Source organism: Copadichromis virginalis, linkage group LG23 (assembly GCF_057382275.1).
Source record: "Copadichromis virginalis isolate Kocher_CV1m ecotype Utaka linkage group LG23, C_Virginalis_male_GT1.1, whole genome shotgun sequence".
In the NCBI taxonomy this organism is placed as follows: Eukaryota; Metazoa; Chordata; class Actinopteri; order Cichliformes; family Cichlidae; genus Copadichromis; species Copadichromis virginalis.
Genome location: NC_140639.1, coordinates 12,933,652 through 12,952,033, shown reverse-complemented (window position 1 = coordinate 12,952,033; position 18,382 = coordinate 12,933,652). Strand labels below are relative to the sequence as shown.

General features: G+C 40.4%; 1 protein-coding gene across 1 annotated transcript in view; it reads right to left on the bottom strand.

Moving 5' to 3' along the window:
* The window catches only part of oca2 (oculocutaneous albinism II), a 72,626-nt gene that overhangs the window by 41,900 nt on the left and 12,344 nt on the right, over positions 1-18,382 (bottom strand). The window contains exons 9-17 of the mRNA XM_085447988.1: positions 16,587-16,658; positions 15,979-16,044; positions 15,425-15,481; positions 12,989-13,113; positions 12,613-12,751; positions 7,636-7,768; positions 4,246-4,393; positions 2,223-2,280; positions 1,935-2,043 (exon numbers count right to left, since the gene is read on the bottom strand). Coding sequence (XP_085304114.1) covers positions 1,935-2,043; positions 2,223-2,280; positions 4,246-4,393; positions 7,636-7,768; positions 12,613-12,751; positions 12,989-13,113; positions 15,425-15,481; positions 15,979-16,044; positions 16,587-16,658 — 907 coding nt within the window. The remainder of the gene's footprint in view (positions 1-1,934; positions 2,044-2,222; positions 2,281-4,245; positions 4,394-7,635; positions 7,769-12,612; positions 12,752-12,988; positions 13,114-15,424; positions 15,482-15,978; positions 16,045-16,586; positions 16,659-18,382) is intronic.

Sequence of the window (18,382 nt, the reverse complement as noted above, 5' to 3'; positions counted from 1 at the left end):
AAAATAATAATACTTAATTTTTAAAGCAGCTTTTTATGTTTTTGGCTTTAAGGAAAAAACATGCAAAGCTGTCTCTATTAAGAGAAGCAGAGACATATGTGCAATTATGCATCTATGGAACAGCAGAGACAATCTTTCCAGCACTCGCTGTTGTTTAATCAACATTTTATAATATACTGAAACAGAATGGAATAGATGCAAGTCGTAGTTACTGCTTAACCCTGATCCAAATATATAACAGGCGCATTGGTTAGTCAAGCACAAACCCTGACCTGCAGACCTATTATCAGCATTGAAGGAAATGATCTTTGGAGAAGCTTTGGAAAAGTGAAAAATCCCACCGGGCAACAGAACCTTTCTCTTGTGACTGTGATTACACACCTGAGAGAGTTTTTAAAAAACAGAGAATTCAAAGGGATCGAGAAAGCCCGAAAAGAAAAAGGGATTTGATTTCCAGCAGTATGCCTGAACATGTGGATCCACTGGGACCCCGGGTTATCCGGCACTGCTCAAGAGGTGCAGTGAGAGCTACAGAGACAGAGATTTCCACTTGAATGAGGGAGAGAGCACCTCATCTAGCTGTAGGGGAGGCAGTGGGTAGCAGCTCACTGTGAGAGCAGGGATAAAAGTCCAAGCCAGAGGGGGGGGTGCTGGGGGTGGAGTGAGACCGCACCGCAACAAATCAGGATTCAGATTTGGGGGGAAAAAACTGAGGACTGTAGTGGGTTAAGGTCGTAAACTAGGCTTCATGACTTAATTAGATAGAATAGCAAAATAATAATGTAATAGTAATATAATGGTTCGCTATCACACACACACTCCAAAGGATGTATGAGCAATTACAGGGTTCAGTTTCTTGCGCCAGACTGTGAGGAGCCAGGAATCAAACCACCAACCTTTGGATTAATAGGTAATCTGCTCTCCCCTGTGGCTCAGCAGCCATTGACTCATGAGTCATCTGAAACAGTGGAGGGGAGTTTCCACAGCAAGCTCCTCCTGTGTGTGTCTGGGTTTTGAATGCTAGTTACTCAGAATCTGATGGATTCATAAAACTTAAAGTTTAAAGCCCAGATTCAGGGTTCCTGCGTGGTCTGCAGGTTCTGCCCAGACTATTAAAAAAAAAGGTGCTGCTGTTGGTTCCTTCAGCTTCTCCTCTGCTGCAGAGTCCATGAGAGTCATATATCTGCTTAAAAAGGCAAAATTTGCTAAGCAGATGATGAATTGCTTTTGAACGAAATGCCACAGGGAGTTTGCCACACTGAGGAGCCAGTGTGACCAGCTAACTTACTTCCACCTATAAACACTTCTGCAGTAGACCCTCAAGAATAAAGTGCACAGTAAAAGTTTTACAGGTGGCATAGCTCCAGAATGCAAAATGTAACACAACAGCAGCAATTAGACTTTCAAAGCGATAAGTATTTTACTCTTTAGTAAATATGTATATGAGGACGAATCAGTCAGGGGTGAACGGTTCTGAATGTAAGCAAAGAGTGTTTCGAAATCGTATGATGCTTTACAAAATGTATCAGAAGAGAGAGATTTTCTGTAAAAATGACATGGGAGCTTGAACAAAATAGAGATTCTGACATATCTTTTTCAATATGTTACATCTAGTGGAGGTTTGTCAAACTTTGCACTGCCTATTTTTGCCCCAAATTTTGGTTGAGTGTCTTAAGACAGCCTTTTGCAGCTTTACTGAAATTTTGTTCATCAGTACAGGCTTAGAAGCTCGTGGAGGGATGGAACACGGTGGCCTTAATTGCAGCTTTGTAGCCATGTAATTTGTTGGTTTCATTTGCTAGTCAACCCATTATTTACTCTCTTTTAAATTGCAAGGGCAGAGGAAGCTGTGCTTCATAATTACATGACGGAACCCATAACCACCCAGTGATGCCCGTAACAACAGTGCAATAATGAGAGAGTGCGGGGCTTACCAAGATCGAGATGAATGCTGGGAACGAAGGAGTTGAGAAAGAACATGAAGATCACAACGCCAAGGACGGACACACACTTCACCAGCAGAACTTTGTCAGTAATTCTGTGCTGCGTAGGAGGAAAATGTATTTTTTGTGAATGGTGGAAAAGCTGATGTTATCAGAAGAATGACAGGATTTGTCTTAAGCGAACTTTCAAAGACTAGACCTACTTCATTACTGAGATTACATCAATGCACCAGTCACAGTGATTGAGGAAAATGTGTGAGGTGAAGAATCAAAGCCTACCTTCTTCTGCAGTTCTTGGATGTTTTGCTCCCAGTTCTTATCCTCCTGAGAAATTTGTCTGTCAGACACAACAACATTTAAATCTCACATTAGGCGAATGCACAGTGTCAAAAAACAAACAAACAAAAAATGGAAAAAGTATCATCTCATAGAAACAGGGTGCTTATTTTTAGCAGTTTATAACCGTATGCTGAGCGTTGTGTAGTGTGAAGGATTTATTTCTGCATTTCCTGCCCTTCAAAATTTGTATTTATTTTCTGTAATTGCTATGATGGTCCGGAAAGCAGGCACAGAAAAATAGGAACAGGAAAAAAAAAAAACTATTTCTGGACTGAACTGAACATGTCATGCTTGGTGCCATGCTTGTGTTTTAAATAATTAGAGGGGACCTATTATGCTCTTCTCCAGCTCCATATTTCTAATGTTGGGCTGCTAGAGTTTACAGCTTTGTGTGATTCAGAATTAGGAATAATCCTCATTTGTTTGAGCTTGGATTTGGAGCAGCACCTAGTTCATCCAGTGTCTGAAAAAGATATTTAAGCTCCTCCTTCCTTTAGCTAACTTTCTTCCGATATATTGATATTGCACAGATCCAGGAGCAGTCTGAAGTCTGAGCTTCAGGGTCATGGGTCTAACATACATGCACTGACGTTAGGGAGACACACTTCTAGATTTATACTTAATTTCAGAAGTAAAAACAAATGCCGTATTTTTCGGACCATAAGATGCACCGGATTATAAGGCACATTAAGCGAAACAAAACAGTCAGATAAGTCAAACTTTACTCAATTCATTATACTAATATAGCTGTGTCGCTAGTGATCACGTAGCACATCATTATATACCAGCTAGCCCAGCTTCAGTAACGCTACAAACGTCACTGCTGTTTAGTTTTCTATCTTCATTCATGTTGGAAGTGATAGCAGAGCTGTACGTTTTAATTTTTTCAGGAATCTCTCAGTCAGAACATGCAATATCATGTTTAGGTGGAAACTAGCGTGCTAACTTCCTGCTAACTTCTAACTCAGTTAAATTTAATAAATTCTGTTTTCATGGATGCCTGGATGTTAAACTTAATTGTTACACCTGGCAAAGTAGCAATGCTGATTAAAGATGAAAGAATTTAGACAGTTTTTAACTCTCAGTGATGCCGTAGTGTTCGTTTGACTTGGGGCCTGAAGCGGATGGAGTTTGGACTCAGATTACTCCACGAGGCTCCTGAGTACAGTAGCCATAACGCTCCGACAATCCATCAAGCGGTGTGGCTTCGTAGCTTACCAAAGTCAGACTAAAACATTTTTGACAGATTTCTGAGCGGCGTGTACTACATAAAATCCATTCGAGGTCTGTAAGCACAACCAGAATTCATACATAAGGTGCACCGGAATATAAGGCCCATTGTCAATTTTTGAGAAAATTTAAGGATTTTAAGTGCGCCTTATAGTGCAGAAAATACTGTAACAGTGGAAGTGGAACGTGCAGTTACAGTGTTACTATTGCATGCAAGAGTTTTATATGATTGCTACTTTGTAACCGACCACACATCGCGGTGCTATCGTGGCTATGTCACATTTCTAGGCTTTAATGAGCCTTTTCCTTTTTCCTTTGTTACTACAGCGGCCCCTTGTGGTCAAAGTCAGTCTTATTCGTCTGTTTTCTTGGTGGTCTCGATGTGTACACCAGCCAGGTTGCGTCAGTGACGTGTGTCATCATCCCAGGTCTTTTGTTTAGTTTTTATTGAGTTCTATCGAGTTCTTCTTGTGTTCTGTCACCTGTTATTATACAGTGGAACCCCGACTTACGAAATTAATTTGTTCACAAAGTATTTGCAGTGTGTGCTTTCAGTAATCACACCAGCCATGAATTCTCTTGTTAGATCATGTATTATTGATTAGTACTGATAACTGCATCTAGTGAAAAGATCTGTACGAAGCAATATACAGCAGGTTGGCTTTTGAAAAACGACATTAACAGTACAGACAATGTGATTCTTAATGTTCTGTGTTCTTGTGCTTTCTTTAACCTTTGGAAGGTCTTCATCATGTTTCGCAGCAGACTCTCCAGGTTGAGGACTTTTTGCATTAAAAGACATTTCACAGCTGTCTCCTCTCGGCTGGCGGGGTTTATGCGCTGAGCCGTTTGCCTCCAAACCAGGATCTCATGCTTGAGTTCTGCAGGGCAAAGAGAGAACGGCACCTGTTCAGTGCATGTACGACACACAGACTTCAAAGTTACAGTGATGAAGCTCAGCAGCAGAATGCAGTACGCTTATAACGGATATTTGTCTGGTAATATCTTCTACAGCTGAGAGAACATGGTGATGTTTTCAGTCAATATGCCCAATATGTGAGCCCCCACAGAGGGCCTAATGCAGCCTGGCGATGGGTGCATTGACCAACCCAGGAACCGCCAGTGCTCAAACACAGATACAGCCTGAGGATATAGGACCCTTATGTAGATATCAGTAGGTGCCATCCTTTTTCAGGAAGGTTGCTAGGTGACCATAATAGGATCTAAGCAGTGCAGGGGGAAAGAGGAAATAAAAACATTTCCTGTTAGCAAATCTGCACAATTACCAGCCGTGGCGGGGGGTTTGAGCTGATCCAGCCACATGCACTCTTAGCAAGACCAGGCTGGCAGGAGAAGAAGAAGAAACTCCACGGGGTCAGATTTAGGCCAGCATCGAACGGTCACCGTGGTGATGGGTAAAAGCTTGCTTTAGTTTGCCCGCTGCTCAGTGTGACAGAACAGCTCCGAACAGTCGGTGTTGCTCACAGCTTAAATGTGAGGATTGTGGTGACCACTGAGCAGCCTCATGGTCTCTGCTTCAATCATCCCATGCTGGGGTCATCTCAGAGGGGGGAAGTCTGATAGTGTGGGTAAACAATGATAGGAGGTGACTGTGTTTCCGGAAGAATTCTTAACAGTTTCAAACAAATATCTTTTTTCTTTTATTGTTGTTGTTGTGTTTTGTTTTGTATGCTTATTATCTATCTCCCCAGAGTCTTACAAGCCAGATCTACAGTAAGACAGAATGATGGCGGACAGTCATGCTCCAAACCACCACAGTCTGTCATCCTTTCTCTCTCTCTGAACATTGTTCCAAGTCTTCAGGGATGGCCAAATCATTTTCTTTCCTGCTGCTGGATAATTAAGAAGATACATAAAAGGGCTGTGGTACACCAGATTAGATGAATAGTTTTTTAATAGAAAAGAAAGGAGTCCCGTGTCGCTATCAGGCTGCTCTCTGGATGAGTGAGTCTGTTCACTGCCAACTAGTCAGAGCAACTAAACATCAGAGTAAAGGGATTTTCTCACATGAGCCATGTGGTGTCGGACACACTGTGAGTCACCAGACCCTCGAGGGATGTTAGCTGGTGAAAAAGGAGATAAAGGCATTCTACCCCAGTAAATGATGTCTGAGTTAGGTTATCATCACAAATACTTTTGAATTTTAAAGGTCAAAAAGTTAGTTTTATCAAATTGATTGTAAACTTTGTTCACCAAGAGGCCCAAACTTTGGCATCGAGGCTCTGAGCTCATGTTTCCACTGCTGAATCCCGTGCAGGTGTGTTTTTAGAGTTTCTTTAACCTGCCTACATTTGAAGAGCATCTGCAAGCCACTTTGCAACGCATCTTCACCCCACTTCATGTCAAACCTTTATACTGCTGCACTCCCCACTTTCATGCTCACGCGTACACATGGAAGGGTCCCACAGCCCTATCACCAAATATACCATTATGTGAAAAGGTTTTTCACAGGTTTCACAGTAGCTTGTAGATTCAGCTTTAGTTTTCTTTTTGTTAACTTTAATACTTAGCATGCTAACGCTTGGGATTTTTCCAGTTTCTCTGAGCATTGCACGGTCTGATCTTGGGACCGTCCACTCCTCGGAAGATTTTGGGTTCAACAATCCTGAATACTCAAGAGCAAAAAACTGCACAATTTTTGTTTTTACAGAGGTGTTCACATTGTTGATGATCAGTGCACCTGACTTACCCTCTTATTCCCTATTCAAAGAGTAAGGCTTTACCTGCAGAGAGTCAGGAAAACTTTCTTTTTCACATATAAATGACTGCAGAGGGAAATGAGCATCTTTCAACTGTAGTGGTCCCGACTGAGGTAAAAACGTTGAAGACAGAGGTGGTGGATGGATCGAAGCAGCAGGCAGAGATGGAGGGCAGCAGCACTGCCACTGAGGCTTTTATATATGATGTGAAGAGATTGAAGAATGTTACACGTGCATGATGGGCAGCTTGGTTTGACTGTCGAACTGGATCACAGGCTTTGTTCCAATTATAAACTTTTTTTTTTAAACCTTGACTGATGTGGAAATCTGTATCACCCGGCTCTGAAGACTACTCTTCAGCAAAAAGTATGAATATTTTACAATTCCACTCCCTTCTCAATAAGGCGAACACAGTACTTTTTTTGGTTATTTTGTATGTTTTTGTTTTTTGTTTTTAGTATAAAAAGGAACAGGGAGTTCTGTCCTGTGTTCCTAAATAACAAACCTCCAGGAGAGGCTCCATTGAGCATGACCTTTTCAGACCTCTCCAAATTAAGTAACCTACTTTAAATAATACAATAAAAAAAAATCACGCACACACACAACCATGAACTATTACATCACACACACAGAATCTTTTTGCAGCAATATATGATCCAGAAATGTAATATCGGAGATGGCAGAGATATCTAACAGTGTGAGTGGAACAGTGTGGAAATTGAAAAAGTGAAAACTGAAGGCAGCACGCATCTCAAGTGGAAATTAGAGGGATGAGGCTGTAATGCCGAGTTAATTATGTTTGTGTGAGGCCAGTGCCTGAGAAGGTTTATTGGGAAGCTATTGTGTGCAAAGATGTTATTGGGAGTTAATACTCTTCTTAATAATACTCAAAAACCATCACAAATGATTTCAGGTTGTGCTGTATCCAGCAGGTAACTATATTTTTTATAACTCGAGTCCACTCAGCTTAATTACCATCTAAAAAAATATTTTTCATGTAGAAAAACATAAATTAACCCAAAAAACTACTTTTTAAACTGAAAAAATGTTAAACTCGGACATGTGACATCACCATTTTGATTGTTTGAAACCATGTTTGACCATAATCAGTGGATCTGACTGAGAAACAGAGGGATGCTGGTAGAGTAGCATCTTGTCAGTCAAAGCTCCGCCCTAAGACACCACAAGTATTATCTTTTTTTACTCTACTGCAAACATTAGAACATTAGAGCCAGAATTCATGAAAGTTAACTTTCTTACAGTGTTTAAAAAATTACAAAATTACATGTAATTACATGTAATTACATGTAATTATATTACTTAGAATTTTTTGAGTATAGGTGTCACCCTCAGCAGTCTACAGGATTAGAGTATCAGTCTATGAAAAAAGCAGTGCTACTTACCAACTATTTCAATGGACTCTTTGTTGTAAAGTTTTTTGTTCCAGTAGAGCATCCGCAGGAAAGGAAATGAGGTAAAAAGGACGAGGCATATTCCGAGGAACATGTAGCCTGTGAAACTGGCAAAATCAATCCCCTGTAGGAAACATAATGAAAATGTGTTAGACATTTGCTGTCTGGTCGAATTTCACCCAAACGTGACAAACTGAGCCTGGGCTTAGGCAAAAAATGTGTGCATGCAGCGATGGACTTTTATGGAGAGACACAGTGTGAAAAAAGTCGTGTGGTGTTCTGAGGAAAGAAAACTCAGAGTTCAGGAAAGCAGCTACCTAAAGTGTCCTCCCACACAAGTGCATTATAATGATGTCAGACTATGTTCCTTACTATATAAAGGGCCTTGAGAGCACTGAACTCTTGAGGATAGCAGGAGGTGCATTCACACTCCAAACTGTAAGTATGAGCCGCACAGCGTACCTGGAATTTTTGATTTAAGAGCGAAATGACACAGAATTTGATTATTGCACACAAATCGGTGCGATCTTTCATGTTCTGTCTACACTCTCCTTTGTAATTCCTGCTGCTCTATTTTCCTCGTCGCTTCAGTTTCCCACGCTGTCAGATTCACTTCACTCATCAGCCTCTGTTCCCCGATCAACCCTCCTCCTTCCCGTCTCCACCTCACTCACTGCATTTCACTCTTTATCTCCATCAGCCATCTGCTCCACCACCTCTAGCCACTATCTCCTGCCTTCATTTGGGATTCTGCTCACTGATGGTCCTCTCATGTGACTCCCAAAAAATACATTTTTGGGATAAAATTTTCCTCTTTTTTTCCAAATGGTCTCTCCCTGTTGTAAGGAAACTTAAAGTGACAGAAAAACAACAAAATATAAATAAACACTTGGGTGTTTCTCATTGAGCAACATTTAAAGACACTGCAAGTAGCTCACGCTGCCTTTATTTCACATGCTTTCACAGTATAAAGAACACGTTTCTGATATTCAGTGATAAAACTGGTTAATAGTAAAAGGGTGATGCAACTAAACATGAGTGGAAGTGTCTGAATTATTAAACAGCAGATTTAATCCACATATTCCCTTTGGATCACAGAGTTAATTTTGTCACTTGTAGCACATCCCGGCTACATCCTGGTTTATGCGCACCCCCATGGAGACCTGCTCTCCATCTGCAGTGACCTGCAGGGCAGCCTGGTGGACTGAGAACAGCTGCTTGCATGAACCTGCTGTTTATGAAAAAAATTCACAATTCCTGTTAAAATCTCGGTTTCAGCGATGAAACTAAAAGCTGAAGAATAATAAAATGTTGTGTGCCCGCAGCCTAATGAATACAATATGTGCTTGCGACGGTCACAAGACCAAAAAGAGAGAAACTTAAACTTGTTGATGTGATTGTATTTCTGTTTGCAGCCATAAACTGCGACCCCGGTATGTCCATATTTCAGAGCCAATGTCAACAATTCTGGTTGGAGGGGATCCAATTGGCAAGGAAAGTCCCTCTGTGAAATGATACCAGAGTTTTCATATGCACAATGGTACCTTGGATTGCAACAAGCTAAAGAGACGGACACTGTGATGAGGAGCAGAACCTAAACGCATACACACTTTACGGACGTGCCTTTCTTTCCATCTCCAGATCCCTAAAATCCCCTCGCCACATACAAGCCAACAGGCAAACTAACTAACGGGTAAGCAGACCGCGCACGCACAAACAAGCTGTGCTTATCGCGGGCCAGACATGACTGAACGAGTGTGCCGTGGCTGTAACCCTGCAGTTCTGTCACCTGGGAAATGGAGCCAAGACAAACTGGACAGTGGGCTGTGGAAACCTGGCGCTACAGTAACCCGGAGACCACATATTGCTCGCGTCGGCAAAGGCCAAAATGTCACATGCACTGAACAGATGTCACATCAAGCAGTTGTGAAAATGTCATGTCTTGTAGAGATTTAGCATCATGCTCCTCTGAGTATACAAAGAGTGAAGGTTATGAGAGGAACATGCAAGTCAATGCCCTTTTCAGACAGCGACACTCTGCTCTGATTAGCTTAGTAAAATGTTGTCACTGCTGTTTCAGCTTTGTCCAAACTTGTGCAACAGATGACAACTTGTGTCTAAGTGGGTTTCCAAAAGGCTCAGGTAATGAATAATGGCTGGATTTTAGTTAAGCCAGAACATGGATCATCATAGAATACAGATCAACTTGACAAGGCAGTACTGGTGTAGTACTGGGACTGCAGACTGTGGCAGCTTTTCACTGGGAGTGACCAGGATGGAAAAGATCATACATCAGAGGGACAGCTGAACCTGAAAGTTATTGGATGTTTCTAAAAGTTAGAGGCAAGGATGAGATAGTGTAACATGTGCAAAGGAGGGACACGGTAAAAGGAAGACTACAGAGAAGATTTATGAATGAAGGCTAGGATGAGATGGAGGCTAATGATCCTAAAGGGAGCATCCAGAGGAAGCAGAAGGAGAAAGTAGTTATAATGTGCTGTAGTAGAGAACTCCCAATTTCTAAAAATGGGAAAAGTTCCACTTTCTGACTTCTTGGGCTTTCCAGAATAAATGGAGCCCACAAAAGTAAAAACAAGGGTTAAGACAATTAACTTTGGATTTTGTACCTGGTTTTGATTGCAGGAAATACTGTTTCTGTAAGTATGAGGGACATAATCCAACCACAAGCCACGTTACAACATTCACAAAACAGGAAGGAGCAGAGAGTTTTCTATCAACAGCTACATGGCGCAGGTGTCCATCACTACAGGCTGCTACTTCCACACACGTGGAGGTTTCTGCTTTGCTTTAACCACACTCCTAACATCCTGTCATAAAACCTCACTACACCGATCAGGATACGTAAGCAGGATGCTGGCATTTCATTAGCAAAATCAGCTTCATTGTAACAGCAATCATCAATACCGATTCAATATGCTATATTCCTGAAAACTAAAATAAAATGTGGGCTACTTAATAGAAGCACTCTGATTCATTGAGGCCTGACTCATTGCAAATACTGCTGGTTCATTTTGATTAACAGGAAGGGAGCCGGCTCTCCGTGGATCTCTCAGAGGCTAAGCAGAGTGTAACAGCCACTTTTGAGGGGTTTCTGGTGCAGCCAGCAGATATCCTGCTGTTCATTCTGAACTTTATCCACTAAAATGATTTAGTTGAACTCAAACTGAAAGAGGGCTGCAAACCAGAAAGCTTCCGATACTAAAAATGTTTTCCGTTGACTGCAGATCCTGCATATCCTGACACATTAGCAGAGATGGGATGATTGAAAACACTTTTATAACACATCATCCACCACTGGAAAAAAGCTGGGTGTTACATGGTTTCACACATTATTGCATCAGGAGTGGCAGTCTTCCTCACAGGTTTAATCAGAGACTAACCCCAAAGCTGGGGTCACATCACATGTAGATGGCTTTACCAACACACTGTAAGCTTATACTGCTACAAACGTCACAGGAAGGTGAACGAATAGAAGGTGTTATGCTACACAGCTGTCACAGCTGCTGCAAATGATTACATGTAAGAAAATAAGGGAAAATGGCTGTATGGACTTTCACACAAACACTGTACATGTGTAAATGCAAACCTTTGACCATGAACAGAAATAAAATCAACCTGTAACGCTGGTCAGCTGCACTGAAATAAGAGGAGGTAGCAGCTTCTTTTCCCACCGACATCTTGACATCTTTAATTCTTGTGGTTTATGATAGCTGCTGCAAAAATATAAATTGGATTCATTGCCACTACATCTCCATTCATCACCTAAACATCAACGTAAACAAGGGTCACCACTCACGACTGTATAAATACATGGACAGATTGCGCTAAACAAAGATTGCAGATGTACAACCCTGCAAACACAGATGATTACATTTGCTCACAGGACAGGAAAAAGTCTATATGTACAGTGTACATGCGTGTGCGTGCTGGAAATGCAGCATCAGGCTGTTAATTCCTCAGTTTGTATGAGAAAATATGAAGGCTTAAAAAACATGCAACCTTTAAGGAAACACTAACTGTACACAACTGAAAAATATTATTTTCATTATCATCTCCTGTAGATCGAAGTTACATTCAATTAAAAAAAATAATTCTGTCCCTTCAGACTGAATTATTGTACAGTCTAATACCAAGTTAAATATCATGACTGAATTTAGCAAACATTCTCAAAGCCTGTTAATAAAACCTCAGTATTCAGTCTGTTCATGCTGTAACACAGACGCTTTTCCTCCTCCGTGCAGAGATTTTACCTGCTGACTGAAATCCTCACAAGGTCCGGTTTGAAAAACAGATTTAAATAAAGGAAAAAGAACAGCTGTTCAATAAAATTTTAAAAAACTGATAATGATAAAAGAAAAGGTTTGTCATTATTTTTTAACCATTATTAATCATCATTTTTAATCATGAGCTTATAACTTAACTTTCTACCCCATAGCCCTCCAGTTGTGGTCCCCCCCAAATTCAGTTCAGTGGGTCATTCAGTAGGTCATTCAATGGGTCTTTCATTTGGTCACTGAGTGGGCCATTCACGGGGTCGTTAAGTTTATGGAGGAGGTTGAGTAGACATTTCCTGTGGTGATCATCAATGTTCAAGTGCATAGTGTGGAGGATGTCATGATGCCTTGAGGCAATCAGATGTAAAACACAATATTTCTGAGTGTTTTAAGTCAGATTTGACCCGAACACGACAGGGAGGCTAAGCTAAGTATGGTTACTTCAGGCTCTAAGAAGCCAAAAACGCAAAATGTGAGATTTGAAATTAGGAGTTCACAAGCCAGTGTGATATGCATCGTGTAAACTTTTACCAAACACTTGCAAGATGTTTAGCCTCAATCCTTTTTTTCAGCCAGTACTAACAAGTAAATCTACCTGTCAGTGTTGTACACATCAGTAATGTCTTTGCTTTGCTAGATGATTACTGTATATTCGAGCTGTGAAGGTGCCTACTTCTCTGCGCAGGTCCTGATTTGATACTATAATCACATTGGGCGGATCTCCGACAGCTGTGGCGGCCCCTCCGATGTTGGTGAAGATTACTTCTGCAATCAGGACATGTCTGGGGTCTAGATTAAGCACCTCACACAACCTGCAAAATCAGACAGACAGAAAAGCCCTTTAGTCATGATTAGATTACAAAGGGTGGGGTAAATAGAGAAATATGAAAAGGATGTTGGTATTGATCCTTTAACCTTTTGTGCAGGACAGCCACACTCAAACCAAGTGGACAGCAGTATGTGTGTGTGTGTGTGTGTGTGTGTGTGTGTGTGTGTGTGTGTGTGTGTGTGTGTGTGTGTGTGTGTGGAATGTATTAAAAAAAAGGCACCTTATAGTGACGGGAGTAAAAAGCATCATAGTGGTCACGTTGTCCAGAAAAGCAGATAAAATGGCAGCAATGAGACAAAGGATGATGATCATGGGCCACACTCTTCCTCTGGCTAACTGGTAAGCCTGCCGAGTGGAGACAGATAATGGAGAGATGAGGTTAGGTTGTTTATTATCGGCACCGCCAAAACAGCTGACTCAGAAAACACATCCGGCACAGCTTCGGACCAGTTCTGACTGTTCTTTGGTGTGTTTAAAAAATCTAAAAATATGTAAATCTTTCCATAGTAGCACAAGATATAATATCATTAAGATTCATAAAGAACTGCACATGGATTCCCACTTTAAAACAGCACTCTTACATCACCAGGTCAGGATGGCCACCTTTCAAAGGTAACGGTGTGATGTGTGAGAGCTGCTGAGCTCTTCTCTGAAAATACATTTTAATTTGGCGTGGCTGCTTCTTCTCCAAGTCGCACTTAAAATTTACATGCTTGCATGATCTCACTGTTTTCCAGGACTCGCTGTACCTGACGCACAAAAGCGCTCGTCCTCGTTCACCATGTACAGCGCACATTCGGTATAAAAGTTTGCTGTTTTTCTGATGGGAGACTTTGACCTTCTTTGAAAAGAGAAGACGGATGTGTTATCTTCAATAGTAGAGCAAGAGAATAATTTGAGAATGTGTATTCCTCTGTCATATGGAGGACAGATAGGACTGTGAAACTGTAGCGCTTTTTTTTTTACAGTTGCAGTTAAAGAGCACTTCTTCCCGGAAAAAAACCCATAAAATCTGATTATTTTGAAGATTTAGTTTTCTGAACTTCACCTCGAAACACAACGAATGTCATCCTTGTCAGCCTTTACTGCTGTTACTGTATTTTTAGGTCAGGATGTAAAGATAGTGTAAATAACCCTGAATGCCTTTCTTTGCACCTTATTTTGGCACTCATTCCTGTTTTCTACTACCAACTTCCTGTCCGTGTGTCGAAGCTTTTATTTTGATGGGACGATTTCCTGTAAAACAGTTTTTGGCGCAGTTTTCAGCAGCAGTCGCGGGAGTTTAGAAAAGTGATGGCTTAACGGAGCCTATGGTGATTTCTTTTGTCATTAGCAGCCCCCTTGATAGAGGCACAAGGTATGGTTATGATGTAAATAAGGAGACGTTTAGATGTTTTTGTGACAGTCGCTACATTTGTTAAATGTTACGTTGAAACGAACTTCATGTTATAAGGTTTACGATTGTAAGAGTGTGGATTATTTTGCTTACACGCTGTTTCTGTGTATACATCCCCAGCTCTTACGGTGAGATTGATGGTTTACTGCCATTAAACCTTCAAAACGTCATCAGTAAAGGGTCATCCTTCATTCGGGGGGGTTCGCTACAGATAGATTTGCAAACTTGATAGGTTGTCTGACGTTGGAAAGGTCCTCCTTTGTGAACCTTTGTGACATTGGATAAGTCAAAATCAAAACTACAGTCGTGTCGTGTGTTGCTGCTAATTTCAGAAATAGCTCAAAGCCTGTCGAGACATCTCACAAGCGGGCAGCTTATTTCATACACTTCCGCTCAGCATCCTACAGCCCCTTAAATATCTTGAGGTTATTTTTTTAATCTAGCGAGCGCACACAAGACATTCATCAGAAGTGATCATCTTGTGCTAAAATTATCTTATGCAAAAAAAACAAGAAATATTTTGTATCGACAAAAACTTGTCACCTTCCAAATTTAAGTAGGTTGAACAGGATCCCACGTGATTGAAAGTAAACAGAAATTTAAAATCAATTCGATGCTGTATGTGGGCCTTTGTGTTCTTACTTACAGTCATGTGACAAAGAGAGTTGTCATCAGCTTGTGGAACCAGCAGCAATAACCTGAGGTAAATGTGACTTCATCAATCTCTTTTGGCCCGTTTTTCTTTGCAGCATCGCTTCAGATCATTGAGGATTGTGGATATTCATGCAAAGCTCATTTCTTTCAGATCGGGGTCCATTCTGTTGTACGTTTGCTCCTGTGCTTGAGATCAATGTCCTGTTTCATGACTTGGTTTGGGCCAAGCTTTAGCTGTAGTACAGAGATGGCCTCTTATTTGACTTTAGAATACTTTGGTTTACAAAGAAGTCCACGATTAATTCAATGACTGCAGGGTGCCCAAATCATTACCCCTCCACCACCGTGCTGACAGTTGGTATGCGCTGTTTGGTTTTCTCCAAACATGCTGCTGCACATTGTGGACAAACTTCTCCACTTTGGTCTCCTCTGTTCAAAGAACATTGTTCCAGAAGTCGTGAGGTTTGTTCAGATTCAGCTTTGCAAACCTTAACCCTGCTGACATCTTCTCTTTTAGAGAGAAGCTTTCTCATTCAGACTTTTTCTAATTTTCTCATCAACATCAATTATTAATATTATCATTATTATTATCATAAATCAACTTACCTTCACTGCACAGTAATCGAAGAAGCCAGTCTCTGAGAAAATGGCCACCAGCACCATCTGTGTTGTTGAAAAGAAGAATTTTCATTTAAGTAAGATTATATCTCCCTGTGAGATTTCAGAAACGGCCCCCTAAGATAATAAGATGCTGTTTATCTTGGATGAGATGGTCAGAATGAAATATGTGCCTGAGTTCCAGGGTTCATTAATACTCGTGTCTCTTTATTACCTTCCTTATTATCATCGCGATGAGTTCAAAAATGTTTTTACAGGTAAGTTCGAGGATTTGAAACTGCTTTTAAATGGATTCCAGAAATGTCTCAAACTCCCTCTTCATAATTTTATACCATAACTGACATATTTAGGACATGTTTGTTTCCATGGAGACTGGATTTTTTTTGTTGTTCGTTTCACTCGCCTCCATAGAAATGTATTTCGCTGTCAGACATTCAGAAGACTGATAGAAAGGGCGCAGAGTGCAGTTGAGAGAGTCAGAGAGCTCTTTTTTTAATGCTCTGAGATTTGTTGAGTCAGTGAACATGTGAGGAGTTAATCACCATGCCAAACAGAAGAGCCAGCGTCTCATAGTCGATCCACTCCACCACTGTAACAAGGCTGGGTCTCTGTGGGAGAGACAAAGAATGTAATTACACAGATTTATCAAGAATTTCTGGATCTGAAGGGGAAAAAACAAAAGGACAAGCTTAATAAATGATGATCAGACTCGTTAACAGCGTTAAATTTTTGGGTACGGCTGTGTCTGGATGCTGCTATAACTCCTCGCTGGCCCAGTTCCTGCTTCATTTGCCGAAGCAGACAAAAGCACAGGTGGAACTAGGACCACGAATGACTGCTCTGTTCCCAAAGCGTCCCGCTGAGGTGAAAATGTCCACTACTCTCAAACTTGGGCCAGTGACTAAATTTGGAAACACATAGATGTTAATGAATGACAAACTTTGAAATTAATCATGACATTTCAGAAATTAATCCTGCAGTTTCCACTGGTTTTGTCTGTATTGTGTGGCACAAAATGTACTTACGCCTGAATAACTGTTCAACCATAACTCAAATACATGAATCATATGTTAAAGCGTTCATAATATGTTCTGAATGTACCACTGCATCCCTAAAAAATCAGTAAAATCAAATAACGAGAGAGACTTACATTCCCGATGATAGACAGAGCAGCTAAGGCTGCCAAAGATCCCAGCATGGCAGCCAGGGTGCGGTGCACAATCTGAAAGGACAAAACATTTACCACACTCACTTCTAAACAAACGAGCACTCACCTTCACATTAACTCTGTAAATATTTTTAAGCAGTGTAACATTCCTGTTCGTTCTGATGCCGTCTCAGTCATCTCTCGACTGATCTGTGAGGCATCTCTGGAGGAAGGAATGGTTTGAAAAAAAAATTCTGCAGCCATTTCTTGAAAACGTTTATTGTTATACAGTAGGAGTCACATGCCTGGCTCTTTTGTCCATCTGCATCACCATCCTCCTGTGGCTTTGACTAATGAAAATAATAATCCTAATGTGAAAAAAAACACTGTTTTTTAGGACATTTTAAATACAAATTAGTCTGTTTTGTTGGTAAATAAAATACTTCTTCATTTTAATTGTTTAATTTGAGGGAAAAGGGCAGAAAACAGTATTAGCGCTCCAAACAATCACAAATAGGCAGGCAAACACTGATAATTATTTACATCTGTTATTCTTGTGTGTTCTGTTTGATTTATTGTTACAGAGGAGGTCTTCTGTGAGGTTTTCTGCTGCTAGCATTACTGATATTATTCTGAGGACTATTATATATAAGAGAAAGCACCTGCGTGAATGACAGCTGCAGCGACTGGGACGAGGAGTCAAGAAAGTCTCGTGATCCATAAGATCTATGATGTTCTGTCATTTTCATCTATCAAAGTCCACAGTGCTATTCAGAGGCGCTCATTACCACACATGCAAAAATATAATGCATCTTAAAATGAGTGCGTGATGAGCACAGATGATCCTTTAACATTTCATGTTGTGTTCAAAGGAGAGACGCTTGTTATTTTGGGATTTAACAGTAACATTTGTGTGAATTATTTATTATGTAGAACAACTACTGTGTATATAATGAATATAGAAAGCAAACTGTTTAACGATGAAAACGCTGCTTTTTTTTTAGAGTAAATCAGAAATATTTTACTGACACAGTAAAAGTGCATTCGTGTTGCAACTCTAGGCACAAAAAGAAATGAATGAATGTTTTTAAAAGTCAAAAAAGACATTTTGACATCTGAATTACTCTTGATTTTTAAGCTTTAATTGCATAAATTAATGTGAATTTAAATGTGCTTAACATTTTTACAACATTTTATGCCACTCTGTGTGTTTCTTGCACAGCGTAAGAGGCTTTCTTTAGTCTATTTTATTTCCTTTAGTTACCATGTTTTTATTGACAGATCTGAATCTAATTTTATTGGTAAAAATAAGATTCTGCTGTCAGTTAAAAACAACAGCATCACAGTCGCAGTGTCTTTAATGCATTACCGACCTTTGTGAACTGCTCAGCACTAAACTGGGTCTTTTCACTCACAATGAATAATAGCTCAGACGCTCTGTAGACATTTATAATCTATTTGTCTTAATACTTCTGCTTAAATAATGAGTAAAGTGGAACAAAAGCAGCGAAACTTTCTTCAGCCTCAGCCTGTCTCAAAACTGACAAAATAAAAATTACATCACAGTTCTTTACTTCAGATCTTTTGGAACATTTCACTGAAATGCCCATTAAAAAAAAAATCACAAACTGGTGCCCAATTACCAACACTGACAAATCCCTTTGTTTGAGCTCAGCATTCAGAATACCCTAAATGTGAGAGACTGCATATGCACTCACTCATTCGGAGGCTGCGTCAAGTTATCAGACTAGAGACTAAAAGCATAATTCTGTGGAGGAGTGAGACATTAGCAAATGGAG